Source organism: Drosophila suzukii, chromosome 3 (assembly GCF_043229965.1).
Source record: "Drosophila suzukii chromosome 3, CBGP_Dsuzu_IsoJpt1.0, whole genome shotgun sequence".
In the NCBI taxonomy this organism is placed as follows: domain Eukaryota; kingdom Metazoa; phylum Arthropoda; class Insecta; order Diptera; family Drosophilidae; genus Drosophila; species Drosophila suzukii.
Window position 1 is genome coordinate 90,897,110 of NC_092082.1, and position 26,425 is coordinate 90,923,534.

Here is a 26,425-nt window from a genome sequence, read left to right on the forward strand (position 1 = left end):
ATAGTGTAGAATAATTTATTCTCAAAAAGTTTCCTAGTTTTTTCAAGTGTATGTAACGATTTTCTGGACTAGTGTTGCCAACTCGACTTCTTGGAGACCAGCTGACAAATCGAACTGGTTCACGGAACTAGCGCAGCAGCCCTGTATCAGAATCTCGCTGCTATCGAACCAGTTCGATTTCGAACCACGCAACTCTAGCATGTAATCGTTCGTCTCGCCGTCTAACATTTGTGTCGAACTACATTTTGTTTTGCCATTCAATAAATCTATTATTTACCACTAAATAAGCGGTGCTAGCGGGCCCGGAAACAGTGTCCGCGTTCTGGAGATTCGGCGCACAACGAATCCGCAACGATACGTCCATGAAAATCGAACGGCAACGGCAGCAGCAGCAGCAAAGGCAGCAGAGGCAACAACAGCAACAAAATACACAAAATAAAAGAAGCAGCAGACGGAAAAGTGTTTAAATGGTGGAGAACTGAGAGGAGAGGCGACCACACGTATATAGGGACGCTCCAGGGGAAGAGGAACCACCGGAGACGGAGACCAGCCAAAGATGCTCTAGTGGGCGGCGGTTCAGCACGATTTTCTCCCTCTCCGGAGGACCAGAGTTGCCAGAGGACGACGAGGATGACGACTGCTCCTGGCGAACCAGGAAGCTAAAGATATATATCCCGCATATATATCATTCACGAATCGGCTTGGATTGGGAAATGCCCCTTGGGTAGTTCCACTTCAGAGAGAGGAGAGCCGAGGATCCCCGCTTGAGAAGAGGCAGGAGAAGAGGAGGAGGATCTGCAGCAGCCTTGTTTAGCATTTAATCCGGAACCGGTCATTTGTGCCTGCTCCTTGTTAACCACACTCTCTTGTTTACGTTTACGCTTGTTTGTTGAACTCCACAAATCGTCCTTCCATTAATTGTTAGTCACGCATCCCTCTCGTTGAGCACACTAATCAAAATGCTAGCATCATCCTCGTCGATATCGAAATTGAAACTGAGTTCTAAGTTGAAATTGCAATTGAAATCGAAGCGTCCAGCCGTTAAAGCTACAATCAAATTACTCCCGTCCAAACCCACCTCGTCATCGTCACCGCCATCGAAGATTGGAGCCAGGGCCGCCAGGACCAGCCGGATTTCTCGCCAGGATCAGTCCTCGTCTGCCATCCCAATTGAGTGAAGCCAAGGATACACGAATCTAAGGGTACGATATTGTTTCGAATTTCTTTGCTGAATCAGTAACTAATGGTTTAATTTCCTAATTCAGTCTGTGATGTTTCTCGTAAGATGGATTATCGGATTTTTATGGTTCATCGGCACGTAGCTTGTGCAATGCTTTCAAGGACTTGGATTGGTCCTTGTTTTTGTTAAAGCAATGATTTATTTATAATTGTGCATACATTTGGTATGCAAGAACTGAATACAACAGTATCCTAAATGGGCAACTTTATTACGATTTCGCATTCAAATAACATGTAAACTCTCATACCTGTTTAAAATGCAGGTTTAAATTATAGTTCTTTTTCTAGTTTCCATGTCCATTCCAGATATATATTATTAATTTCAAACGTCATACATTTTATATGAGAAACAAGTGCATATAAAGGACCAATAAGCACCTATACAAATTTGTTAAGCTAAATCTAACAAAACTGACATTCCTCTAAAGGTTTATTATTTATTTAAATTAAGAAGACTTCTCCTAAAAAGTGAACTTCTTAAAGATGTTCAATAAGAAAAAACGAACTCCTGTATACTTTTCAAAGATAAACAACATTTTTCAGTGAAACATCGCTAAGTTTATTTCAAATTATTATCAGACCTTTAAAATACCCTAACTTGACTTAACTTTAGGTAGGGATAGTTTAAAAAAAATTGTTTTAGAGTCTTAATATGTGTCCAATGGACGCTGTCCTATCCTATACACTTATTATCCACATTATTGTAAACAATATTACTAACTAAACCATTTATTTTACTCTTACAGGTACTGCATGTACTACATCAACTGTAATATAAGATACATTAATAGGAATTAATGCGAATAAGAAAAACTAAGTGAAACGCAGAGTTGAACATTTCTACAAATCGGACATCAAAAGAATCAACCGTCTTAAAGGACTCGCATAATTTTGAATTCATATATTCTCAAGAGTTGGCCATTTCTCACTTGAGTTTAATCGGTAAGTGTTTTATTTGATTTTCGTGGGCATTCTTTATATTTATTTAGGCGGAAATAAGAACCATTCGTGCGAAAAATATTCTTTCTCCCCCTCAAAACTAATATCAAAGGGTTATTGAATATTGAATAAGGCATGCGTTAGGGAAGATTGTTGTTGCTCGATTGTTTTGGAGCACGCCACATTACGCGAACCTTCAATTCAAATTTATTGTCAGTTATCTTAAAATATTTAATACCAGCGACAAAGCGCAAATAACTTTTGTATATATTTTAGTAAGTATAGATATTTAACGTTTAATTTATTTAGTACTTAAAATAACCATACTTATATTTCTATATTTTTTTTATTTCTATTGATAATACTCTAAATTTCTATTTTATTTCCTGATACATTTCACAAAATAAATAAGGCTAATTTCTAACACATTTTCTTATAAATTTCAAAAAAATATTTGTTTAATACCTTACCTGTACAAGTTTGTTGTAAATTAATCTGTATTAAAAAGTAATATTTTTGAGTCGACTTTTGTCATACTTTTTAGGATTACCTGTGTAAAATTAAGCTATGTAAAATAGCTTTCCAGAAAGTTAAGTACCCCACTGAAGCCCATATATTTACTTAACGAACACCAATTAGTATTTGACATTTCTAAAAAAAAATTATTTAATCTAATATTAATTCAATTCGAATTTGGATTTAAATCTTGAGCACATTTTTTGTGACAAATTTGCTTGTTTTGCAAAAATATTGGTTTTCAGTTGTTTTTTTTTAGTGATCGTTTTTACTTGTTGGAAACATCAAATGAAATTTGCAATGACATAGTTGCTGAAAAATACTACAATGAAAATTAATTACATTTGCAGATTATTTGATACCAAAAAAATAAAATTTATCTAATTTTCTTAAATTGCCCTCCTTGTTTTTTCAGGAACTACCGAAACTTTTTGGAATACTGTTATCTTCCCTTGATTTTCATGTTGAATTTTTTATGCAAATTACATATGTAAGTATAACGTTTTTTTATATTATTGGAATTTGATTTGAAAAAAAATCGAATTTAAAAGCATTTTGCAATTGGGCAATAATACTGCTTTCCAGTCGAGAGACAAGCGTTTATAAGAATTTTAAAAATACTTAATTCATGCGCACAAAAAAACTTTTAGGTAAAATCGACCAATATAAGAGTTAAATTGTCCCAACCAACCGAATTGCCAAATTGACAACAAATAGTTACTCTCACAGCAAAGTAGATACTCTCCCAACAATTTACTATTAAATAGTAATCAACGCAACAATAAAATATACGTCACTATTTTTAATAGTTATTAATCTTTTCAGCTCCATAACTATCCGTATTGTACAGTTTTAACCATAACAGTTTTTTGTGCGGGTAATCAATGTTCTTTATATGATTCAAGGACTGGATCCATGTTGTAAAGTACACATTTTGTTTTTTAAATAAATCTGTTTTTTACTGTAGGATTCCTTAAAGCCGTGAATTAAAATAAACAGGTCGGCAAAGTCAATCACAAAAAAAAAGTTAACCTTTTTTTCCTAGAATGTTATATATTTAACACACAACTTCTACGTTTATTTATTGTCTGGAAATCCGACTTTGGTTTTCATAAAAAAAAAAATCCAAACAGGACTTTCTGAATCGCGTTTTCCAAGGAAGCACCAATTGTTAATTGTTCACAACGAATTAAAGCAAGCTATATATTTGAAATACCACCTGAAACCCGTAATAAGTTACCTTTGTTGAGCCTCAGCGAAGTGCAACAGTTTTCCACTCCAAAGTGCATCCTCGGATGTCCTTGCAATGGGCGTTGCACCTGAAAAGCGAGCGCTTCCGTGCCGAACTTTTCTGGCTTTGCTGGCAACTTTTGCCGCGCACAAAGTGCCACTATTGACCTTCGGCAATACTCGCAGCCGTAGTGAGTATTTTCCGTGCTTTTCCCCCAGTTTGCCGGGTTAACCCGGAGTCTAGACCATCATCAGACGCCCCTTGTTCGGCGGGTTCGTTTGGTTCCGCAATGGCGGTCTTAACCTCATTAGAAACAAATGAGGCTGCAGCCCCTCCCCTTCCACATTGTTTTCAAACTTATTCGAAAATTATTTCCACATTTGCGTTTAGGGGAGGAAATGGAATCCGGAGGTGGGTCTTCCGACTCAACCCTTGCGTTCTGCGGATTACAAATAGAACCCAACTTCGCTGCTCTGTTTATGTACAATGAGGACGGGCGTCTGATTTTTCCTTTGCCCCGGCACTCTGGCAGTGGGCCAGGACTTGGTCTGGGCTCTCGATGCCGAGGGAATGGGAACCGAGGACCGAATCTGGACCTGCGCATATTGGTTGCACACAATGACTCCTATTCGCCTGATGCCGTCTCGCTTGCTCCGCCGCAACCACGGACACTTTGAAAAGAACATCCTTTGTGTGCACACTGTTGTTGTACAATGTACATGGAGCATCATTATGTTGGAGGTCGTCCCCAGCGCCAGTGCTCCCGCCTCGGCTCCTGCTCCTCCGCTGGGCAGTCCATCAACAGCTGGTCGGGAGCTTTGAGGGGCAGTGGTGCTCCACTAGGAAAAAACACCCACTAAACTGAACTATTAGGTAGTTTTGCAGTTAGCCAAATTGGAAATCAGAATGAATCTAAGTGCAGAAAGAACATGGATAAATGGCTGTAGGTCTAGTAATGTCATCCAGGATATCAAAAAGTAATTTTTGGATCAAGATACTTTTTTTTTGTTAAAAATATTATCAATCATTTTAAATTTGGTCCGAAACCAAAGAACGAATTAAAAAGTTTGGCAAGTTGAGTTCAAGCCGAAAGTGTTACAGTAAATACAAAACGAAATTATATAAATAATAATTCAAAAACTTTATTACATATCAATTTCGCTTTATTTTTTAAAACTTTTTCGAGTTTTCTAATGTTAAATTATTCTGAATCAAAAGTTGGTTTTCAACAAGCTTATAAATCGCATAGATATTTTGACCTCAATATTTACTTTTAGCATAACATAAAGATGAGAAAAAGACTCCTTAAACCTTTATTAAGCAGATAAAACAGGGTGATATTAATAACATATATTTCGACTCATTTATTATTATAACAAGTTGAAACCGTTTTAAATGTATCATAACATGAGAAGTATATAAATGGTAACAATTACCTTTACTGTGATCATGATTATATGTCAAATCACTTCAAAAATCTTCCTTATTCTGTGATTATTGACTGGTTATACATATAACCATAGTTTAATAATGATTTCATGAAAAACATTTCTAAACATTCAAGCTAAAAATGGAATTTAACACATAATCCGACGTCTAGTAAGGGTTATTCCACTTTAAGATACAATTTTAATAATATTATAATATCTTACTCATTATTGAAGCTGATTGTTGAAGAGGAGTATTACTTAATCAAAGTACTAATCTTTTCTCTGCGTGGTATTCCGACTCCGATGTGCTCGTCAATTAAGTTCGATATCCGTACATAAACGACGTAAGCGCCATCCTCGATGTCCGCATGCAACAATTGTGAATGGGAGAGGCTGTGGGTGAGGATGGAAGCGAGGATGAGGATGAGGATGAGGGCTGGTCCGGGCGAGGCAACCCCGAAACGGTTTATGTACTCCGGCTGCCTCGGCATGGGCGCACATACGTGGCGGGCAGATTTCACCCTGCGAACGCTGTCAACGCTGGATGAGGATTCAGATTCAGAATCAGAATCGCAATCAGAACGAGAATCAGTTTCAGAGGACTCGTTCAGTTTGACTTTCCGCTTGTCAAGGCATTGTCACCCGAATACTTTGTGCTCCGTGGCTCGTGGCAGATTTGTCAACAATTAGTGGCGATAATAATCCGAAAAGTCGCGTGGTTCCCGAAGTGAGCAACCTGTCGGGGGATTTTCGAGTGCATCAAAGGTGATTTAGTGTCATCCCGTCTACCGCAGCGCATACCTGAGGTTGTGCTGGGATCCCTCAAAGAAAAATAGAGCGAATCCTGCGAGTATTTCCTCACCTGGGCAACCGTTTTCAGGGAAACTCTAAGCAGTCGCCTCCGGCTTCCTCCAGCGACGATGATGATGATGGGAAGCCCTCATCTCACGCTAGACTTACCTGCCAATCATCAGAACTCATAACTTGAAAAGAATGAAAAGGAATTATCCGGCGATGCGTACGCAATCTAATAGGGATAGAAAAATCATCATCTGCCCTCGAGAGGGTCTCTTTTTCTGCTCCTGTTTCCATTGTTGTTTTTTCGGCATTTGCTCACAGCAAAATCAATAAGGATTTATTTAATTATTTCATAATTTCCGTTCAACTGCATTCGAACAACAATGAAACAAAATAGTTGCTTTCACCGGGGGTTGAACTTTAACTATTCCGAATGTATATTACCAAGTGTAGTTCATTCGTTTATGGTAAAGAACATGTTAAGGGCTTTTATGTTTCTTGCTGTTTGTGGCTTCCAAACCTATTTTATTAGTTCCCTGACAGGAAAATATGAGTTGCACACAGTTAGCAGCGAAGCACCGGCGGCATATTTACAAAGATAATAGTTTGGTTTAGGTAGTTATTAGTTTATCTAATTTATTGTTATATTAATATGCTTTTTCAAAACCCTTTATAGCTGGACTTATTTTGATATTAGAATCTAATTATTAGATATAATTTTTCATTTCTGATCCTGATTGGGCCCTTTAACATGGATTAATCAAAACCCGTCTCTTTTCTCAACTCCATGTTGATTAATTATTTAATAAAACTAATTCGCACATTTCTAAAAGGCAGAATTTTAGTCAACAAGTTTACGGCTTAAAAAAAAGTTTAGTATGCTAATAAAAACTGTTTAACTGTTTAAAAGATGGTTTTAAACATATTCCGATTACAGCAAAAATAGGATTTTATATAAATATATCGTCCTATCATTTCAAATCTGAGTAAAATCTTCAAAGATTATTATTTTGTGTATATAAGTTTTTAAGCTATATTTTCTTACTTGCAAATAAAACTGCTCAGTATTCAGAAAGTATGAATAACGGAAGTCCACATGTACCCTTTGATTCAAAACTTATAATCGTCATTGTAGGATCTTAAAAGGTTTAGGCCTTCTAAAATGATTCTTGAATGATTAAAAGAGCGCTTTGGCAACTACTCGCTGAAAAGTCAAAGGTAATTCCCTCTTTTGAATGTTGTGGGCCTCATTTTACCTCGTGGTGGACTTAAAAAGCGTCAGCAACTAACTTTCTTTGTGACCCGAGAGAAAGCACCTTCTACGGGGCTTTCAGTAGCAATTATGCCATTAAGGTCGAGCCGAATCTTTGATGTCGGCAATGGCACTTGTTAGTCCTGAGATGCAGGGGCGGCACGGGATGGAGATGATTCCGAGATGATGCACCAAAGAGGTGCCGATTTCCCCTGCTGTTTGGCGTTGTCTTTGTGATGGAGGGTTCCATGCCCACGGGGGAGATGCGGGCCTCAAGTGGCCAGGCGCGGAGCATGTCCTTCTCGTGGAGGACGACGCCATCTCTGGTTCCTTCTAGTCCTCCCACGGATTCCTTTGCGGCGACGAGCGTTTTAATTGTGCCTTTCTTTGTTCTTTTCGCCGTAATGGAGTGCTATGCAAATGGCGTTTTGATGAATTTCCTTGGCTCTCCGCCGGCGCTATCGCTTTGTGGCTGCTCCTTGGCTCCTCAGCTCCTCAGTTCCCCAGTTGTCCTGGCCCTGCCGAGAACAACGAAAACAAACAAGAGCAGCACATTCATCCCCTTTCATCAGCTCGGCTCCAGCGGCTGTGTATGTGTGTCTGTAAGTCATGGCTGGCAGGGAAGTGCTGCCCAAGCCCAAACCCACATCCAAACCCTTCTCCTCTCCACTTTTTGCCAGGCTCTGCTCATGTCCTTTGTGCCGCCTTGTTGTTGTTTTTGTCGCTGCTCTGTTGTTGGCGGCAAACTTATCCAGTGATGTCGGGTTTTTACAGCCAAAAAACCTGTTTATGAAATAGTAAACAGGAATACCTATAACTGTAAATAGGTGGAGTCAAAAGGTGTAGGGAAAAATGAACGCGAATTCTTTAGAGCAAGGGAAAACATCTTTTAGAAATGTTTATATCTGTAATGCATATCTATAAATTTATCAACAAAACAAGACAGGAATTCTTACAAACATTCCATTATAAAAGTTAAAAGTGATCCGATTTTAGTTTTTAAATTATCAAGCATTCCTTGACGATACTTAAGATTTTAAATCTGCGGAAATGTTACATAGTAATACATTGAGTAATTTGTTATATATAATATTGGATACTAAACTAAAACTGTTAAGATTTTGATTTTCTTTTTCAATAATACCTTGAAAGCTAAGTAACCATTGTAAACTGGTTTAAACTTTCAAGACTGCTGATATTGTACAACATAGTTCAGTTCATTTGGAAATAATAAGCCATGATATGTTTATTTTAGCTACCAGTTTTGACTTTTAAAAAATTCATGGTTTTGAAGCTAAAAATGGTTTTGTACATACCATACCATCCTTTAAATGGTTCCTAACTTAGAAAGTTATACGATATTATGCGATTCTCACACCTTACAATACTTTTTTAAAAAGTTTTAACCCGGAACTTTTACATACTATGCCATATCTTCCTTTAAAATGGTTCCTAACTCAAAAAAGTCTGAACTGGCATTTCTGGTCTGCTCTTTATTGCAAAGGGGAGGTAAAAAGGAACAACGAAGAAATGGGAATATTTTTGATTTACCAAAAGCGCGACGCGGTGCTTGCTTTCTAGTTTTGGCCTGCTCTCGAACGCGTCAGACAGCTCGAGGAGTCCGGAGGCAGCGGGGGTTTAAAGGAGCGAAGGAAGTCCTGGCCACCATCCCCGATTTTAGCATTTCAGCATGGCATTATTGGGGTGTGTGTGTCTCTGGGTGAGTGTGTGCGTATTTCGTGTTCAAATTTTGTACATAATGGATTATTGTCCTTTTGCCTTTTTCCCTTTGCCATGCGCCCCGTTTGCTGCATTGGTCGATATCGTCAACCAATCAAAAGCGCCCTCAAAATGGCCGCCATTCGATCCGCTCCTCACTTTGCAGTTTGCGTGGGCTTCCTTGTTCCCTGTTGATAAGAAATAAGAAATAAGAAATGCGAAAGGCAAAGGAGCCGTCGCCTCCGCCGCCAAGTGGTCATTCATTCTGCTTCCGCATCCTTGAGGATTTCCCTTTGCGGCTCCAATTACCATTGCGATTTCAATTTCGATTTCTGCATTGCAAATTGCGATTCAAAGATGGGAAAGTGGGCCACGCGAAAGTCAGTTATGGAATGGTTTTCATCTGCAGCCAGATACGTTATAGGGCATTGTGTTCTAAAAGCTAGCATACACGTAATATTATTTTTTTGTCTAGTTTTAGTAGAAATTATAGTTTCTAAAACCAGAACTGTTGGAACTTGGGACTAAAAGTTGTTATGGAACTATACTTTAAATTCATTAATTCCTTTATAGGCACATATTACCAGATATTTGGAATAAAACCTTTCTAACTTAAAAAACAAAACTGAAAACATTCTTTATATATCATTACTACTTCAAAATTAAATTAAACCTTATTGTATCTAATTCTAACCACTTTATAAAAAACAAATATTTCATATTTTCTAATTTCCAATATTTTACTTCCAGGCCTTGTCTAATTGCCTTCCAAATTCGCAAACGAGCGCATCTTCCATGTCCCAGATATTTGTAAAATACGGGCGTTTGTGATTTGAAACCGAGAAAACACGTTCGTTAATCGTAACTGGTAACTTTAGCGTAGGAATAGGTAAATATTTAGCAGCGATCGCTCGTCCTGGGAAGCCAATTTAGAGTGGCATGAGTGGCCATCCATCGGGACTCCGGAAACATGATGATAATGAGTGTAGTGGGCCACGACCACCAGTACCCGGAGAAGAGAGCCGTGTTAAAAAGGTGGGTTCCTGAATCGATTGCGGAGAGAACTCTCCTGTAACTCAATCATCCCATTCTTCAGATGACCGAAGGGGTAGCAGAGACCTCGAAGAATTCACCGCCATCCTACCTGAACTGGGCCCGGACGCTGAACCACCTGCTGGAGGACCGCGATGGGGTCGAGCTCTTCAAGAAGTACGTCGAGGAGGAGGCGCCCGCCTACAACGACCACCTCAACTTCTATTTCGCCTGCGAGGGCCTCAAGCAGCAGACGGATCCGGAGAAGATCAAGCAGATAATCGGAGCCATCTATAGGTGAGTCTCTGATGCTTTAACCTGAAGAATACAATCTAATTTATCTGTTCCTTTATCAAGATTCCTGCGCAAGAGTCAGCTGTCCATCTCCGATGACCTGCGCGCCCAGATCAAGGCCATCAAGACGAATCCCGAGCTGCCGCTCAGCCCGCACATCTTCGATCCCATGCAGCGCCATGTGGAGGTCACCATCCGCGACAACATCTACCCCACGTTCCTCTGCTCGGAGATGTACATCCTGTACATCCAGCAGATGTCCGCCCAGCAGGAGCGCTGCAGTAGCAGCGGCGCCACGGGATCGGGAAGTGCTGGGAGCAGTGGCAGCGGTGGCAGCAGTCTCGTGGGCGCCTGCGCCCTTCCGCCAGCCACTGCCACCGCCATGACCACCAAGCAGCAGCAGCAGTTGCAGCATCTGGTGCCGCCCGGGGCCTTCATCAACCTGCCGGTGAGCAGCGTGAGCGGGCCGCCAGCTGGCACATGCAGTGCCAGCGGCAGTGTGTACGGTCCCTCGACGTCGGCCAGCTCCAGCGGCTCCATCAGCGCCACCGACACACTGCCCCGCAGCTCCACGCTGCCCACGCTGCACGAGGACTCGGTGCTGTCGCTCTGCGACGACTTCGAGAAGGTGCAGATGCAGGAGGGCGGCGGATCCCTGGGTTCCGGATCCGTGGGCGCAGGTGCGCGTGCGCCCGACTACCCGGTCCGACTGACGCGGGACCTACTAATAGCAACTCAGAAAAGAAGACTGGAAATCCGACCTCCCGGGTATGTACCTTTTTTTTGAAATCCCTGGTTGATAACAAAATGTAGGGTAGGATGTACATATTAAAGCTAGTACGTAGTATATCAGATTTGCAGTCAAAATATTAATATTAAAACAAGTATAAATACTACACATAATACTATTCTTACTGAATAAGAACTAAGTAGTGTCTTTAAAAGTTGTATAAAAATTTTAAAAAGTAAATAATTTAAAATGTTATTTTTAAACTTTAAAATTTTAAAGAATGCAAGAAGATATTTATTTTGATTGCAGTATTAGTGTTTAGAACTCGCGGTTGTAATATATAGCTCTATCCAAAATTCGTACACCTGGCGAGATCCACCACACTCTTATGTTTGTCTTAAGTTCTCCATTATTGATGATGATTTTCTGTGATTAACTCCTAATTTGTTACTTTTGTTTCTTTTACTTTTTTACATATGTTGTACATGAACGCTCACAAAACAAAACACGCACGCCAAAAACACGAACCCACCTGCATTCCATATATACACCATTGGACCTCAAAACACCCACCGCATATGCATTGTACATATGTTTACCGTTACACTACTGACTCGATGATATACTATCTATACATTGCGATTTCCTTATTTGTTTTTGAACATTTTTGTTTTGTGGATCTTGACGATTACCCCACTCACAAAAACACAATCACACAATTGGGCGCCATTGCATGGAAACCATATATGTCCCGGTCATGATCCTGTTCCTGGTCCGATCTGCATGCGAGTAGTGCCCACGGTTATGTGTACAATCCAAGCACTACCAACACCTCCTATGTGCCGAATTCGCGGGTTGATTCGGAGAGGGGCAGCGTAAGCTCCGGCGGACGCACTGACTCCGACACCATGTCGATCTCCAGCTGTTCCATGTGAGTAGCGGCGTCTTCTCCGTAGAGATCCCGGCGAAATGGATGCTTGAGACATGGAACCACAAGTCCAGCGAACAGTTTGACTGACTAATGATTCCTCGTTTCAGGGACGGTCGCCCGTACATACAACGCAGACACAGCTCCACGGAGAGCAAGGCGATTCGCCAGAGCGCGATGGCGAACAAGGAGACCAACACCTTTCAGGTAAATAGGGATGCGATGCATATGATATTTCCAAAGTTTGAAGCTCTACGACTAACATTTTGTGTTATAGAGTGATTATTTTTTCTCTTGTATAGATATGAGTAATTACCCTTTTTAATACTAAATGACTTATTATTTATTTAACAGGTGATACCTCGCACACAACGACTACATTCGAACGAGCACAGACCACTGAAGGAGGACGAACTGGTGGCCTTGCTGATACCCAAGTTGGAGGAAGTGAAGCGGAAGCGAGATCTGGAGGAAAGGGCCCGCGAGGTGAGACCTACAAAAAATATTACTTTTGAACTTTCTGTTAAGTATGCATCTTTTCACAGAGAAATCCCGGAGCTGCTCTGCTAACCAACGAAAGATCCAGCGCCAGCGACCGAGCCTTCGCCGAGGCGATACGGGAGAAGTTCGCACTGGACGAGGACAACGACCAAGACATTCTGGACCAGCATGTGTCGCGGGTGTGGAAGGACCAGACGCCGCACCGCTCGCCGGGAACGATGTCGCCCTGCCCACCCATCCCGTCGCGCCGACGCACAGCCACCCACGACTCTGGGATGGTCAGCGATGGCGCCATGAGTCTGAGTAAGGACAAGAGAGTTCACGGCACGACTGCTTTATTAAATGCAAATCTATGCGCAGGCGGGCACTCCATGAAGCACTCGAAGTCCATGCCGGATCACAGTTCCTGCTCGCGGAAGTTGACAAACAAATGGCCTTCCATGAACACAGACAGTGGCATTAGCATGTTCTCTGCCGACACTGTTACCAAGTACAAAGATGCGAGGTGGGTCAATATAGCCTTTAGATGGACTAACCCAACGGATTACTAACTAACCGATTGATAACCCTTTACTAAAGCTCTCGATCTGGCTCTAGCACGGCCTCGAAACTGGAGGAGGCGAAACGAAGACTGGAAGACGAGCCGCGGCGCTCTCGTCGATACGCCCAACCGCCGATGCAGCACCAGCCACTGGCCTCCTTCAGCAGCAGCAGCAGCGGCGGCAGCATCAGCCTGCCCCACCAGCACCAGCTGCAGCTGCAGAGCACGGCGGCGCCACCGCCTCTGCCGGCCAAGCCACCGGAGACGATCGTGGTGTTCTCGTTCTGCGAGGAGCCAGTGCCGTACAGAATAAAAATACCCGGTACTCAGCCAACCCTGCGTCAGTTCAAGGACTATCTGCCCAGAAGAGGACACTTTAGGTAGTACATTTCGCTACTCTCTGTATGGCTTCTGTTCCTAACCAGGGCTCTGCTTTCAAACCCACAGATTCTTCTTCAAGACGCACTGCGAGGACCCGGACAGTCCAGTGATTCAGGAAGAGATTGTTAACGACTCCGACATACTGCCCCTATTCGGAGACAAAGCGATGGGTCTTGTCAAGCCATCCGATTAATAATTAAGCATTTAGCGTAGATTTTGTATTAAGGCAAATCGTGAGTGTGGCTTGGTGCAGCGATGAAACTGATGCACTCGGCAGAGTACGAATACGATAACGAACGCACCAAGTGTACGCATCTTAGAGCTAGCAACTGGAGAAGCTATTTCCGACAAATCAAAAGCTATATCTGATATCTGTTCGGGCGACCGACCGGCTTTTGTAAGCATCACAAACTACTCTCTGCGGGGGCAATGTATTTTTCTGTACAACAAAAACTGATCTATTCACCGGCCACCCATAAAGGTGCTTCTAAGTTTGTAATTCCCCAACGAATTTCCGAGCTACTGTCCTCTTTGTGTTGACTCCTTGTGGAGGCCGTACGTTTCAGAGTCCGAAAGCGTTTTAGCCCCGCAGCCAGGGGGCTGAGATTAGGATTAGGACCTGCACAAAATCAATTTATTAAGAAGATTTATGGGTTTACCACGATTGGGATTTGTTTGTTACTTTTTACTAACTACGGACTGCCTGCAATAAATTTTGTTAATATTTTTGTAATGTGCATTTTATGATGATATGATGATATTAACAAAGTTCTATTCAACTCGACAAAAATCAAAAGATAATCTGTTTTATTTTTGTATAATCTATAACACAGCATACACACACTTAACATTTATGTATTTATACAATGTATTGTAATTGCGTCAATTGCATCTACCGATCTACCATTAGGCACATTTAATTTTCGGGTTCGACTCAGTCCAGCAGTGACCAATATTGGGATGTACGTCTACACTCTAGAGGTATATATTGGAGGCTCTTGGCCGAAACGGACGACATCGATCGATTGATTTATTTAAATAAGTTAATGCATACACATACTATACATATTTTTTTAAGAAAACTGAAATAACCGCAGAAATATGCAAGTAACGGATAAATTTATTATATCAAACATATTTTATTTGTGAGCAAAATGCATATAGATTTAATAAAAAAAGTACATGGATAGAACGTAATGTGCCAAATGATTCGAATTCATTCGGTTGGATGGGTGATTGTGATTCTGATCACTACACGATGATGATCGGGGTTAGGCTTAGATAATTATCTCTATTATATGTATTCGTCAGTGGGATTGGGCTAAACTGCCGTGCAGTCGTCCCTTTGGACGTGGGACACATAGTTCTGCTCGTTGATAAACGTGTGCGTGCATTTGGGACAGTGATAGCGCCGATGGCGGTTCGTTCCGGGACTCTCGTGCTCCCGCAGATGGGCCTTCATGTTGTACATCTGGGAGAAGCGCTTGTTGCACACCGGACAGGCGAATGGCTTGTCGCCCGTGTGGGATCGCATGTGCCGCTCCAAGTGGGCCTTGGTGCGCGTCTTGAAACCGCACACCTGGCACTCCAGCCGCTTGGTCTCGTTGTCGTGGATCATCTTGTGCTTGTACAGGGCCACCTTGTGGACGAATCTCTTGGAGCAGACCTCGCACTGGTACGGCGTTTCGCCGGTGTGCCAGGCCATGTGGTGCTTCAGCCGAAACTTGCGGCTGAACCGCTCGGGGCAAACGGGGCAGGCAAACTGCTTGACGGGTTCGTGGTTCTGGAGGTGGCCTATGAAGCCGGAGTACGACTGCAGCGTCTTGCCACACTGATCACAGACATAGCCGGGAAAGTGCTCCCGCTTTGTGTGGGCATTGTAGGCGCGCCGGCTGGTGAACTTCTCCGGGCAGCTGGGACACTGTATGTTGACCGTGTACTCGCCGGAGCTGTCGTGATCCTGGTCCTGGTCGTCGCCCTCGCCGTCGGATATTATGTATTCTATGGTGCCGTCCAGATGGTCGTCAAAGTCGCTCATGGTGTCTTCTTTGAAGAAGTCGGCTTCCTGGGCCTCGTGCTTGGCATGTGGCATCAGATCTTCCTCCTCCTCCCCCATCTCGTGGGCCTCCTCCTCGTTTATGATGATCTCGTTGTCGATGTCCAGGTCCACGGACTGGAACTCTTCTTCCTCCTCTTCCGATTGCTTTATAATGAAGATGTGTTCCTCCTGCTCGGCCACCTCCTCCTCGATACTAGTGGGATCCACCAGAGTGATGCCCTCCGCGGAGGTGTCCACCTCCACCAGCTGCTGATGTTCCTCCTCTTCCTGATCCTCCTCTCCGACCTCCTCAATGTTCCCATCGAACTTGGTTATGGTCCTGGTTTCCCTGGCGACATCCTCCTCCTTGAACGGCGACTGCTTGAAGTCCTTGGGCATGTAGGGACTGTGGATCAGCTCGAGGATCTCCTGGCGCAGCTTGCGCGCGATTTGAATCGACTTGTGGTACCTTGCCAACTTCTCGCAGCATTTCTTGCATATCGTCGACGATTCGTCCGCCAGGACGTAGTCTGTGCCCCGGGTGCACTGCAGGACCAGCTCGCTGATCAGCACCGGCGGGTGGCCAACGGTCTCCGTGTGAATGTCCTTGGGCACGCGCACGGAAAACTGGCAAATGCAGCAATTCATTTTCCGAATTCTCGACTGGAATTTATTTACAAAATATGCTTGGAACGAGGGCTGCACAGCTGCCGCTATCGGTTGGCGGCTATCGTTTATCGAACCAGTGGTTCCAGTTTATTTAGCCGATACACCCTCCTATATAAATACCATCGGTACACGTGGGTATTTTTTAGTATATACCGAATATCGAGAGTACGGTCTCACCAAAATGTTGCCCGCGATAGCCGAGACAACCTCCTAAAAGAGCATATTCACCACTGTGGGCAGTTTTTAATTTAAGCTTAGAGTGAGGGTCTTATTGGGAGGGGATTGCTTTTAAGGGAACGATATGATTTTTTATTTTACAAACAAATTCACCACAGTAGTAAATGTAAAATACCACTTCTGTACACTTCAATAAAACAGGAAGTAGTTCCTTAGCCATGGACATTTTTTATTTTGTTTCTTAAAGTTGCCAACAAGGCAAAACTGAAAATTAACATGTTATTTTACTGCCCTCACTGTGCCTTTTTTTATTCTTCATAAGCATTTAAGTTCTTTTTGGGCAAGATGATATTAAAATGCTGGTACTTGGTCCACGACAGCAATATATCCTTTGTCCTGCCGTGCGGGGCTTCCCCGAATGTCTGGGAATAAATTCGATCACTATCAGATTCATTAAAGTAAATGCCACACACTTACCTTGCAGCACCCATAAATCTTGATCATGTTCTTATCCTCTTTGTTATTGATGAACCCTCCGCCCAGGCATTTCGTGCATATGCCAATGTCGTCCATTTCCTCCACTGTTTCTTCATAAATTTGCTCTGGGAACACAACTGATTAGTATTTACAACGAAGAATAGAAGCAAGACTAACCGTGGTCCTTGGAGTCCGATCCTCTAACGATCGTCCTACCGAACCTGGTAAAACCGTGCATGTGAATCGTCATTAATAGGTACTTGTTCTTTCCCTTTGATATCTGAACTCGCGGAACATTTATTAAAAGGGCGTTAACTCGCGAAGTACTTTGCCTTCGAATGGGCCTAACTATTTGCGAAATGGGAGCCAAAAAGTTTATCGTTTTCATTTTGGAAAAATTTGTATAAAAAGGCACTGGAATTTAGATGAAGTATTCCGAAAAATGTTGGTCTGAACAGTAGCAAGGCTTCAGCTAGACTGATTTTATCTGGGGCCTTCAAGTCAAATTATAAATTTAGAACTGTCACAAAAGTCAGAGCACCTGAGATCGAGTGTTTCTTCATAAAAATTAGTCGGTAAATCATAATAAATGCATAATTATATATCTCACTGCTAGGGATCGAGCTTTTAGTTTATAACCCTTATATTAACAACATTTTTCTTACCTCTTAAATATCAGAAACAGAATATTTCCCAAGAATCCAAAACTGTATTCCATTCATTTTAACTGTGCAATTTGTATTTAAGTTAATTTAACATTTCTTAAATATGTGAAACTTTAATTCTTAACGCTGATTTTGAAGTCCTTGTAGGTGGTCCACGCTTGTAGTATATTCCTCGTCCTTTTGTGATCAGCACCGCCGAATGTCTGAGGATGCATTCTATTAAGCCAACTGTTACATCAAAGACATCCCTTTTACTTACTCTAGAGGTGCCATAAATCTTTATTTTCTTCTTGTCTTCCTCGTTGAGAATTCTTCCGCCGCCAAGGCATTTTGAACATATGCCCTGGGGTTCCATCTCCTCCAAAATGGAGTCAAAAATTTCCACTGTAAATGAGTTATGTTAAAAAATCATGGATATGCCAGCATCCTGGACTCACAATGATTGTCGACATCAGCTCCACGAACGATAACTCTTCCAAAATTCGTAAACCCGTGTGTATGGATCATCACTAACAAGTAACGATTTTCCCCTTTGGTTATCTTAACCCTTGGAATTCCCACCAAACTGATCAGATCGGTAGAGTAACATTTTTCTAAGGTTAGGCACAGACATTAGTTATATTGCATTTAGGATATTTTTCTCCACTTATAGCTTACGCAACGGAGAAACACATTGTGGAAGAAGACTCAAAGACTTGACAAATTTCATTTTATTTTTCCAAAGGAAATACAAGTGGAATTTCTATACAACTTGAATAATTTAGATTCGAAAAGGTTTAGTGTGAACACAGTTGCACAGCTCCTGACCAACTGTTTTTCAGAGGGAATTTTAAAATTTCAAATGCCATTTTCGTAAAAGTCATGGCTTATGGGATTGTAGGTCAAGTTCCAGGTGTTTTCTTCCTTTGATTGCAGCTAATACCCATCATCAGAGGTTTCGATCGTGTAATCAGGATATTTGGTGGACAGGATGCGTTTCGTCTGGGCGTGATCAGCTTTTCCAAAGCCCTGAAAATTAGCAAACAGAAGTTTTCAAATAATCGGAATCATATATAGGAGCTAAGAAGATCGTAAGTGGATCAGGTAGAATTATAGCATAGATGGTAATGGTATGGTCCTTAAAAACTGTTAGTTCCCTGTTGGTAGGATTAAAAATCCTCCAAAGACCCACCTGTGAGTATCCGTAGACCTTGATGTACTTCTTATCGGGGTTGTGTTCGATGCGGCCGCCACCAGGACATTCGGCACGCAGTCCCAGCTTCTTGAAGACTTTCTCCTCGCGATCGAAGATGTCGGCTACAGAAAAGGTTCCGAGGATTAATGCTTGAACAATAGCCACAGGGGAACCCACTTACCATGCCATTCGCAGTCCGAAAAGCCCCGAATCACAGCCTTGGAAGCATCTCCTCCGTCGATAACGTTGATCATAATGTACTTGAAAATGCCCTCTGGGCTGATGTGCACCAGTGGTACGCCTGCAAGTGTTTCCTCGGACATTTTGTGTATCAGTCGTAGTCCTTTGGAGAACAATTGAAGACGATTCATTGCGGAGAAGTGCTTAAAAAAAGGAATTTATGCTTACCAACCGGCGAAAATAGCCTACTCGTGTATAGGGATGTAAAAATACATCAAAATATCTATACATCGGTATTTTTTGAATAAGAATAAATATTTATATCGTGATATTTTTACATCGCCGCTGTTACGTATACCAGAAACGTTAGTGTCAGCAAACGTAAGAGCCAAGTAAGTCTGTAGAAAAGGGGGATTAGCGAGGACACACTCCTAGCAGTCGAACTCTTGCGCAGATTTGAGTATATATCGATACTACTATCGGTACTATCGGTACAGCTCTAGCGTTCACAACAAAATATACACAAATTAAATTGTTTAAGCCGAATTTTCCCGATTTCTAGGCGAAGAGATGAGCTCAACGCGTCCGTTCTGCTTCGTTTGCGGCAAGGAGAAGTCCGTGGGCGTGTTCCAGCTAATAGAAGGTAACCATATCTCCGCCGCCCGGTGGAAAATCCTAATAGCCGACATTTTGCAGGCTGCATAGTGCCAGGGACCTTCAAGCCGATCAAGGATATACTGAAGTACTTCGAGAAGATCATCAACCAGAGGCTGGATCTCGCGCCCAATTCCGCCGCCTGCCGGGACTGCCTGGAGTACCTCTTCAACTACGACCGACTGGTGAGGAACCTCAGTCAGGTGCAGCGCCAGATTGCGGACGCACTTCTGGGCTGCCGGCAGGTGGAAGGCAAGCCGGAGACCAAACAGCAGGCCTCCAAGAGGGCCAGGGTGCAGGTGCCGGCCTTCAAGATCATCCAGGCCACCCCCCTGCAGGAGCGGTCGCCCGAGAAGCAGGAAGAGCAGGAGCCAGAGGAGGATGAGGGCGAGGAGTTCATGCGGGAGGAGATGCTGGACGAGGACTTCCAATTCAGCGAACCGGACGACAGCATGCCCTCCTCGGAGGAGGAGTTCTTCACCGAGACCACCGAGATACCCTGCCACATCTGCGGCGAGATGTTCTCCAGCCAGGAGGTTCTCGAGCGGCACATCAAGGCGGACACCTGCCAGAAGTCGGAGCAAGCCACCTGCCAAGTGTGCGGCCTGAAGGTCAAGGACGACGAGGTGCTCGATCTGCACATGAACCTGCACGAGGGAAAGACCGAACTGGAGTGCCGCTACTGCGACAAGAAGTTCTCCCACAAGCGGAACGTCCTGCGGCACATGGAGGTGCACTGGGACAAGAAGAAGTACCAGTGCGACAAGTGCGGCGAGCGCTTCTCGCTGTCGTGGCTAATGTACAACCATCTCATGCGCCACGACGCCGAGGAGAACGCCCTGATCTGCGAGGTGTGCCACCAGCAGTTCAAGACCAAGCGCACTTACAAGCACCACTTGCGCACCCACCAGACCGATCGGCCACGTTATCCCTGCCCCGACTGCGAGAAGTCCTTCGTCGACAAGTACACTTTGAAGGTGCACAAGCGAGTCCACCAGCCGGTCGAAAAGCCAGAGTCGGCGGAGTCGGCCAAGGAATCCACCGAGGCGTTCTTTTAAATGTAGTCCCTTGCTAGTTTAATCTAAGAAGCCCAGCTTATGGGCCCCTAAGCGCGTATGTATCATAAAATTAAATCTAAACAATCAATGACGGAAATATCAGTTCTTTGCCTGTATTTCAGGAACTCTAGCAGGTAAAATCGCGGAATTCGCGAAATTTCGCCGACCATGGTAATAAATTGGACAGATGTTTTCCCAATTCCCAGAAGAGGTCCTTCTACCTGTTTATGGGACGTATATAAAGTCATGACGCGCAATATTAGTACTTAGTTGAAAAGTTCAGCTTTACCCGGGAGCACATCTTATAGAGCTATGGAGTCGTTGTTAGTTCAGTTAAACACTTGCAGTGACCTGATCGCAGAGGGCTACAGCAGCACGGGCAACATGGGCTGGCTGAACGAGTTCTGCGCCACCTTCCTGGACTTTGCCAGCGATCTGAAGGCCAGATTGCCAGAGGTGGCCCCCAGTGGCGCCAACTTGGAGGTGGAGACCATCTTTTTGTGCCTCACCCAGGTTGTCACCTGCATCACCCACTTGGAGCGGACCATTAGCTTGGATGCCTCGCAGATGACCAGGCAGCACTTTCTCGATCGTTTGGACTGGTGCTTGCGACGAATGCTGATCTCCCTGACGCAACTGGAAAACAACGTGGCCCCAGTGAAGAACCTGGAGGATCACTCGTTCGTCGAGCTAATGGATCTGGCCCTGGATCACCTGGATGATTACATGGAGAAGCTGGCTCAGAGGAGCAACAACTCGCTGAACATCCTGGAGGAGAGCGTCACGGAGGACAGCTTCCAGCTGGCCAGCATAGTGAATCATATAGTTCGCCACGTCTTGGCATTCGCCAATGTGGCCATTAAATCGGACAAGATGGCTCTGACCTCTCTTTGCGAGACTCTACTCAGCGAATGTGCCACTTTTCACGAGGAGGCCGGTGATCCGAATAGTGGTCACCGCAAGCTGGAGGCACTCTCTTTGGAACGAGCTCTCTACGCCTTGGAATCCTTCCTAAACGAGGCCATGCTGCACTTGCTCTTCGTCAGTTTGATCGAACTGGAGAATACTTCGGTGGAGAAACTTCAGGAGGCACTGCAAAAGAATGCTAATGGTGCCCAAGAACTGATCTCCGCCTTTGACACCAATATGGATCGCATCCAACAGATTGGAGTATTGGCAATAGCCTTCTCGCAGGACATCAAAACCAAGACGATTGTGAGGAGCTGCCTGGCTTCATTGGAATCCCTGGATGCCTGCATTGTGCCAGCCCTCCAGTTGCCCGAATCCGTTTCGTCCATACACCATGTGGAAATCCTGCAAGAGCATTTCAACCAGGAGCTATTAATCTTCCGGAACGTGATCCACGAAATCATAGACAGCTGCTCCCTGATCAACAACTACCTGGATATGCTGGGCGAGAGTATCCACATTCAAGAAAAGAGTCACCTGAAGGTGATTGTCCACCGGGGCAGTGTTTTGGTGGAGCACTTCCGGCTGCCTGTAAACTACTCGGGTCTCAGTACGGATGGCCAGCGTGTGCACAAGGATCTCATCCTGATCCTACGGGAGTGCCAGGCTGTGGTTAATCTGGACATCCCGGTGGAGCCCAAGCGCATCGTTAAACGCCTCAAGATATTGTACTCGGTTCTGGCCAAGCTGAGGGACTTAATAAGCAAGGATAATCTTGAAACCGACAGTTCGATTGCCTCTCTGGCTCCGATTCCCCCTAATGACACCAGAACTTTTGTACGAAATAGTAGATCCGTGTCTAAGAGACATCGTTCCTTTGTAAAACAAACCGGAAATTGCTCGGTCTTTGGACCACAGGACACCTGTACTGAGTCCGCAAGCAATGAAAGCGATCTTATAAGTTTCCAGATCACCGACATTCTTAGATTAGATTGAACATCCATGACACACAATATTCTAAATAGGTATGTCTATAATAATAAAATTTAAACATTTTTAAATGCTTCATTAATTTGAAGCTATTTTTAAAATTTTAGAAGATTAATATAATAATGTATATTGGTTCCCAATCCCTGAAATATTCTAAATAAGTATATCTATAAAAGAATGTAATCTCTGGATTTGTAATTACTTCATTTACTTGAAGTTATTCTCATAATTTTTAGACACAATAAACATTTAAAAACAAAAGATCAACAAAATATCTGTTTTATTGGGTACCAAGTTCATAAAGAAGGAGCCAGTTTGACATATTAATATCTTGTTGATAAAATGATAGTAACTGTACCAATATAAATATGCTAGGTACATAAATGACAAAAATTGTACATTTAAAGTTTATTGTATAAACTTCACCCACTATTTTGATACAAATTGATATTATCGATCATAAAATTTAATAATGTATGATTGCCTTTTTAGAATTCGAATTTTTAAATAAATTAAATATAAATATTTAATAGTTCACTTCAAATTAAAGTATAATGAATTGTAATTACAAGGAAATAGCTGTGTATATATTGCTTTAACCCATTTATGTTTCCTTCCGTTCCACTCCACCAGTCCGCCCCGCGGACCAGGGCGTTGGCCATCCCTGGTTGAGTAGAAAAAAGGGCTGCCAACTCTTCTTCCATACCACAGAGAGTTGCCAACTCGATTTCTAGCACATGGTTGCATTTCACGCGTTTTGGTATAGCGTCCGATATTCGTTCATTTTGCCAACTCTATTAAATTTATACACAATTTCCCCTCTCTGAGGTTGTAAACAATAGGCCGCCGTTTTAACCGGGCACCGCATAGCACTGCAAACCAGAATCCGCCCGCCGCAATGGACTCGTGCTTCTTTTGCGGCGCCGTCGAGCTGAGCGATGGCGTCTACGAGAAGCTGTCGGCCAAGGTGCCCTCCTCGCAGAAAACCGTCTCGCTGGTGCTCACCCACCTGGCCAACTGCATCCAGACGCCGCTGGACCTCAAGCCCAGCGCCCGGCTGTGCCCGCGCTGCTTTCAGGAGCTCTCCGAGTACGACACCATCATGGTCAACCTGATGACCACCCAGAAAAGGCTTACCAATCAGCTGAAGGGCGCTCTAAAGTCCATTTTCGAGGTGCCCGGCGAGTCCGCAGAGGATATCCTGGTGGAAGAGGTGGAAATCCCCGCCAGCGATGCCGACACAGACGCCGATGCCGAGGCAGACGCCCTCTTTGTTGAGCTGGTCAAGGAGCAGGACCAGGACTCCGACACGGACATAAAGAGGGAGTTCGAAGACGAGGAGGATGACGAGAACAACGAGGACGACGACGATGAGGAGTTCATCTGCGAGGAGGTGGAGGTGGGTGATTCGGAGGGCGGCCAGTACGGCAAGTCCTCCGATGGCGAGGACAGGCCGATGAAGAAGCGCGTCAAGCAGGAGTGCGCCACCTGCGGCAAGGTGTACAACTCATGGTATCAGCTGCAGAAGCACACCAGCGAGGAGCACTCGAAGCAGCCGAACCACATCTGTCCCATCTGCGGGGTGATCCGGCGGGACGAGGAGTACCTGGAGCTGCACATGAACCTGCACGAAGGCAAGACGGAGAAGCAGTGCCGCTACTGTCCCAAGAGCTTCTCGCGGCCGGTGAACACGTTGCGTCACATGCGCATGCACTGGGACAAGAAGAAGTACCAGTGCGAGAAGTGCGGCCTGCGGTTCTCGCAGGACAACCTGCTCTACAACCACCGGCTGCGGCACGAGGCCGAGGAGAATCCCATTATCTGCAGCATTTGCAATGTGTCGTTCAAGTCGCGCAAGACCTTCAACCATCACACGCTGATACACAAGGAAAACCGGCCAAGGCACTACTGCTCCGTGTGTCCCAAGTCCTTTACGGAGCGCTACACCCTCAAGATGCACATGAAGACCCACGAAGGCGACGTGGTGTACGGCGTACGCGAGGAAGCGCCCGCCGACGAGCAGCAAGTGGTCGAGGAGCTGCACGTGGACGTCGACGAATCGGAGGCGGCCGTCACCGTCATCATGTCCGACAACGATGAGAACAGCGGCTTCTGCCTGATATGTAATACCAACTTTGAGAACAAGAAGGAGCTGGAGCACCACTTGCAATTCGATCACGACGTAGTCTTGAAATAAACTACCATTGCCTACACTAAGTAATTATATCTCCCTAGTATATCTCCTTTTCTGTGTACTTGATTATTGTAGAAGGTCTACAAAATATAATTTACTGGTATTCGAATTAAAACTATGTTGATTTAAGCTGGAGTCTTTTTAATACTCCAGCCAAATAATAGTCCATCTTATTAAAAAAATATAAAAATCCAGTAACTGACACTAACCATATGATTTCATATGAATTCTTAAAATCCACAATGCAATCAATTATTTTTCCAATATTGTATATACTTTTGAATTAAGCTGTAATCAATTATTTGCCAATAAATATTTCAAAAAGATTATTGAATAATGTTTTACGGAAGTGTATCACTGTCAATATGGACAGAATACCATTTAATAAAGATCTTTTCAGATATTTTAATCGGTGTAAAGGTCACGAGAATTTTTCTGTCCCTATACACAGCCCAGTGTAAACTATGCACCACAGGTCAACCAAGATATCTACACCAATCTCCGAAACATTGCCAAACGGATCACACACATCCTTTTTACAAAAAAGTCCGGTATATTAACGTTTTCAAACTTGTATTCCGACCACGTTATAAGAACTCTCAAGAACCTTAAGCTTACTCGTTCTCTTGAGAACGCAGACGACCGTTGGGGTTGGTGAGGCGGATCGACAGCTGCTTGGCGCGCTCGACGATCTCCTTGCGCTTCTTGGAGCTCACGCCGTGGGCGATCTCGCCGCAGTAGACGCGGTTCTGCATGAGCAGGACCTCCAGCTCACGCACGTTGTGCACCAGGAACTTCTTGAATCCGGTGGGCAGCATGTGGCGGGTGAGCTTGTTCGATCCGTAACCGATGTTGGGCATCAGATACTGTCCCTTGAAGCGGCGACGCACTCTGTTGTCGATACCTTTTGGCTTGCGCCATTTGTGCTACGGGGAAATGTCTCATAAATACAGTTTTAAATACAATCTATGGTGTATCACTCACCGACAGCTTAGCATAACGATCCGACTGGTGACGGATGAAGTGCTTGGTGCGCTTCTTCACGATCTTGGGCCTGTATGCTGGGCGGATGGTCATCTTGATGCTGAAAGGGCACAATAGTACACAATTAGTACACTAGCTAGGAGTATATACATTTTTCGGATGGGTTTTTATCACTACACGGGTCATAATACACAAAATTCCCAACTAAGGTATAGATCAACAAAGTTGGGGTGGCTTTTACAGTTAGTTTCGCGCTATATCCATCGAGTTTCCGGTTCGTTTCCCCAAGCACATCCAACACAAACAGTGGCCATTCTTCTGAGACTCACAGAAATGGGGTCAAAACTGGGCAAAATACGAACCGCTAACTTGCAAACAGCACACGGACCAACTGAGTCGAACTTAATACCGCTGGAATTAAGAATTATGGCTAAAAAGTTATTAAAACACACGTGGATCGAAAATCATGCACATACCTTGCCGGAAACCAGAAGCGAAAAGAAAGTGTGGCTGCATCGCGGGCGCAAAAGGGGTTAAATTGGGCGATAGTGCTGTTGGCGCGTGTTTTGTGTGCTGTAAGGCGCACTGTTAATAATACGTTTTTAAAATAATTTTTTCGTTTTAACTTAATTTATTTAATAGATTTGGAAATCATAAAGATTAGTATATAAAATAAAATGTTCTTCTGTATTATAGGCTTTCAAAAATTGTATAAAGATATTTTT

General features: G+C 43.6%; 9 protein-coding genes across 15 annotated transcripts; 4 read left to right on the forward strand and 5 right to left on the reverse strand.

The window, feature by feature from the left end:
• Positions 1–179: 179 nt before the first annotated feature.
• On the forward strand, positions 180–14,728 carry Axn (protein axin). 4 transcript variants are annotated; one of them, XM_036819436.3, is made up of 13 exons: positions 181–1,202; positions 1,986–2,181; positions 3,110–3,184; positions 9,875–10,159; positions 10,221–10,453; positions 10,514–11,218; positions 11,974–12,111; positions 12,219–12,315; positions 12,463–12,594; positions 12,654–12,912; positions 12,970–13,114; positions 13,189–13,530; positions 13,598–14,728. In XM_036819436.3, the coding sequence occupies exons 4-13, from the start codon at positions 10,064–10,066 to the stop codon at positions 13,722–13,724; spliced, it is 2,274 nt and encodes a 757-aa protein (XP_036675331.3). In that variant the 5' UTR covers positions 181–1,202; positions 1,986–2,181; positions 3,110–3,184; positions 9,875–10,063; the 3' UTR covers positions 13,725–14,728. The 4 variants fall into 4 exon arrangements, with proteins under 4 accessions (XP_036675334.3, XP_036675331.3, XP_036675332.3 ...); XM_036819437.3 differs by having other exon boundaries at positions 13,207–13,530; XM_036819439.3 differs by lacking the exon at positions 11,974–12,111 and having other exon boundaries at positions 180–1,202; positions 13,207–13,530.
• Positions 14,634–16,290, reverse strand: ZIPIC (Zinc-finger protein interacting with CP190). Its single transcript, XM_017087129.4, has one exon. The coding sequence runs from the start codon at positions 16,215–16,217 to the stop codon at positions 14,853–14,855; it is 1,365 nt and encodes a 454-aa protein (XP_016942618.1). The 5' UTR covers positions 16,218–16,290; the 3' UTR covers positions 14,634–14,852.
• A 333-nt stretch (positions 16,291–16,623) lies between these two features.
• Positions 16,624–17,379, reverse strand: ocn (ocnus). Its single transcript, XM_017087123.4, has 3 exons — positions 17,070–17,379; positions 16,893–17,017; positions 16,624–16,837 (listed from the first exon to the last, which is right to left on the reverse strand). The coding sequence occupies exons 1-3, from the start codon at positions 17,278–17,280 to the stop codon at positions 16,724–16,726; spliced, it is 450 nt and encodes a 149-aa protein (XP_016942612.1). The 5' UTR covers positions 17,281–17,379; the 3' UTR covers positions 16,624–16,723.
• Positions 17,380–17,609: 230 nt separating this feature from the next.
• Positions 17,610–18,354, reverse strand: janB (janus B). Its single transcript, XM_017087124.4, has 4 exons — positions 18,215–18,354; positions 17,995–18,150; positions 17,817–17,941; positions 17,610–17,760 (listed from the first exon to the last, which is right to left on the reverse strand). Exons 1-4 carry the CDS (start codon positions 18,264–18,266, stop codon positions 17,671–17,673), a joined length of 423 nt encoding a protein of 140 aa, XP_016942613.3. The 5' UTR covers positions 18,267–18,354; the 3' UTR covers positions 17,610–17,670.
• janA (janus A) lies at positions 18,250–19,281 on the reverse strand. Of its 3 annotated transcripts, none has more exons than XM_017087126.4 (4): positions 19,140–19,281; positions 18,913–19,074; positions 18,729–18,853; positions 18,250–18,565 (listed from the first exon to the last, which is right to left on the reverse strand). In XM_017087126.4, exons 2-4 carry the CDS (start codon positions 19,052–19,054, stop codon positions 18,473–18,475), a joined length of 360 nt encoding a protein of 119 aa, XP_016942615.3. In that variant the 5' UTR covers positions 19,055–19,074; positions 19,140–19,281; the 3' UTR covers positions 18,250–18,472. The 3 variants fall into 3 exon arrangements, with proteins under 3 accessions (XP_016942615.3, XP_036675603.2, XP_016942614.3); XM_036819708.3 differs by having other exon boundaries at positions 19,144–19,162; XM_017087125.4 differs by lacking the exon at positions 19,140–19,281 and having other exon boundaries at positions 18,913–19,102.
• Positions 19,282–19,392: 111 nt separating this feature from the next.
• Positions 19,393–20,887, forward strand: Sry-beta (Serendipity beta). Of its 2 annotated transcripts, XR_010654521.2 has the most exons (3): positions 19,393–19,554; positions 19,608–20,678; positions 20,746–20,887. XR_010654521.2 is itself a non-coding variant. In XM_017087134.4 (2 exons), exons 1-2 carry the CDS (start codon positions 19,482–19,484, stop codon positions 20,621–20,623), a joined length of 1,089 nt encoding a protein of 362 aa, XP_016942623.4. In that variant the 5' UTR covers positions 19,393–19,481; the 3' UTR covers positions 20,624–20,720. The 2 variants fall into 2 exon arrangements, 1 of the variants encoding a protein (XP_016942623.4); XM_017087134.4 differs by lacking the exon at positions 20,746–20,887 and having other exon boundaries at positions 19,608–20,720.
• Positions 20,888–20,935: 48 nt separating this feature from the next.
• Sry-alpha (Serendipity alpha) lies at positions 20,936–22,583 on the forward strand. Its single transcript, XM_017087133.4, has one exon. It carries the CDS (start codon positions 20,936–20,938, stop codon positions 22,526–22,528), a length of 1,593 nt encoding a protein of 530 aa, XP_016942622.4. The 3' UTR covers positions 22,529–22,583.
• Positions 22,584–23,251: 668 nt separating this feature from the next.
• On the forward strand, positions 23,252–25,045 carry Sry-delta (Serendipity delta). The gene has a single exon (XM_017087127.4). It carries the CDS (start codon positions 23,421–23,423, stop codon positions 24,717–24,719), a length of 1,299 nt encoding a protein of 432 aa, XP_016942616.3. The 5' UTR covers positions 23,252–23,420; the 3' UTR covers positions 24,720–25,045.
• A 227-nt stretch (positions 25,046–25,272) lies between these two features.
• Positions 25,273–25,800, reverse strand: RpL32 (Ribosomal protein L32). The gene is made up of 2 exons (XM_017087128.4): positions 25,701–25,800; positions 25,273–25,642 (listed from the first exon to the last, which is right to left on the reverse strand). The coding sequence occupies exons 1-2, from the start codon at positions 25,791–25,793 to the stop codon at positions 25,331–25,333; spliced, it is 405 nt and encodes a 134-aa protein (XP_016942617.1). The 5' UTR covers positions 25,794–25,800; the 3' UTR covers positions 25,273–25,330.
• Between the last annotated feature and the right edge of the window lie 625 nt (positions 25,801–26,425).

What these genes read in the sequence shown, in the direction of transcription:
- Axn (XM_036819436.3), top strand. Translation starts at nt 10,064, where the DNA reads ATGAGTGGCCATCCATCGGGACTCCGGAAACATGATGATAATGAGTGT. An exon ending in AAGAGAGCCGTGTTAAAAAG is followed by an intron (nt 10,160 to 10,220) that starts GTGGGTTCCTGA and finishes CCCATTCTTCAG; the next exon opens with ATGACCGAAGGGGTAGCAGA. An exon ending in AGGAGACCAACACCTTTCAG is followed by an intron (nt 12,316 to 12,462) that starts GTAAATAGGGAT and finishes TTTATTTAACAG; the next exon opens with GTGATACCTCGCACACAACG.
- ZIPIC (XM_017087129.4), bottom strand. Translation starts at nt 16,217, where the DNA reads ATGAATTGCTGCATTTGCCAGTTTTCCGTGCGCGTGCCCAAGGACATT.
- ocn (XM_017087123.4), bottom strand. Translation starts at nt 17,280, where the DNA reads ATGAAAACGATAAACTTTTTGGCTCCCATTTCGCAAATAGTTAGGCCC. An exon ending in ATCGGACTCCAAGGACCACG is followed by an intron (nt 17,018 to 17,069) that starts GTTAGTCTTGCT and finishes TTGTGTTCCCAG; the next exon opens with AGCAAATTTATGAAGAAACA. An exon ending in AGATTTATGGGTGCTGCAAG is followed by an intron (nt 16,838 to 16,892) that starts GTAAGTGTGTGG and finishes ATTTATTCCCAG; the next exon opens with ACATTCGGGGAAGCCCCGCA.
- janB (XM_017087124.4), bottom strand. Translation starts at nt 18,266, where the DNA reads ATGAAATTTGTCAAGTCTTTGAGTCTTCTTCCACAATGTGTTTCTCCG. An exon ending in AGCTGATGTCGACAATCATT is followed by an intron (nt 17,942 to 17,994) that starts GTGAGTCCAGGA and finishes ACTCATTTACAG; the next exon opens with TGGAAATTTTTGACTCCATT. An exon ending in AGATTTATGGCACCTCTAGA is followed by an intron (nt 17,761 to 17,816) that starts GTAAGTAAAAGG and finishes ATGCATCCTCAG; the next exon opens with ACATTCGGCGGTGCTGATCA.
- janA (XM_017087125.4), bottom strand. Translation starts at nt 19,102, where the DNA reads ATGAATCGTCTTCAATTGTTCTCCAAAGGACTACGACTGATACACAAA. An exon ending in TTCGGACTGCGAATGGCATG is followed by an intron (nt 18,854 to 18,912) that starts GTAAGTGGGTTC and finishes CCTTTTCTGTAG; the next exon opens with CCGACATCTTCGATCGCGAG. An exon ending in AGGTCTACGGATACTCACAG is followed by an intron (nt 18,566 to 18,728) that starts GTGGGTCTTTGG and finishes GCTAATTTTCAG; the next exon opens with GGCTTTGGAAAAGCTGATCA.
- Sry-beta (XM_017087134.4), top strand. Translation starts at nt 19,482, where the DNA reads ATGAGCTCAACGCGTCCGTTCTGCTTCGTTTGCGGCAAGGAGAAGTCC. An exon ending in CGTGTTCCAGCTAATAGAAG is followed by an intron (nt 19,555 to 19,607) that starts GTAACCATATCT and finishes GACATTTTGCAG; the next exon opens with GCTGCATAGTGCCAGGGACC.
- Sry-alpha (XM_017087133.4), top strand. Translation starts at nt 20,936, where the DNA reads ATGGAGTCGTTGTTAGTTCAGTTAAACACTTGCAGTGACCTGATCGCA.
- Sry-delta (XM_017087127.4), top strand. Translation starts at nt 23,421, where the DNA reads ATGGACTCGTGCTTCTTTTGCGGCGCCGTCGAGCTGAGCGATGGCGTC.
- RpL32 (XM_017087128.4), bottom strand. Translation starts at nt 25,793, where the DNA reads ATGACCATCCGCCCAGCATACAGGCCCAAGATCGTGAAGAAGCGCACC. An exon ending in ATCGTTATGCTAAGCTGTCG is followed by an intron (nt 25,643 to 25,700) that starts GTGAGTGATACA and finishes ATTTCCCCGTAG; the next exon opens with CACAAATGGCGCAAGCCAAA.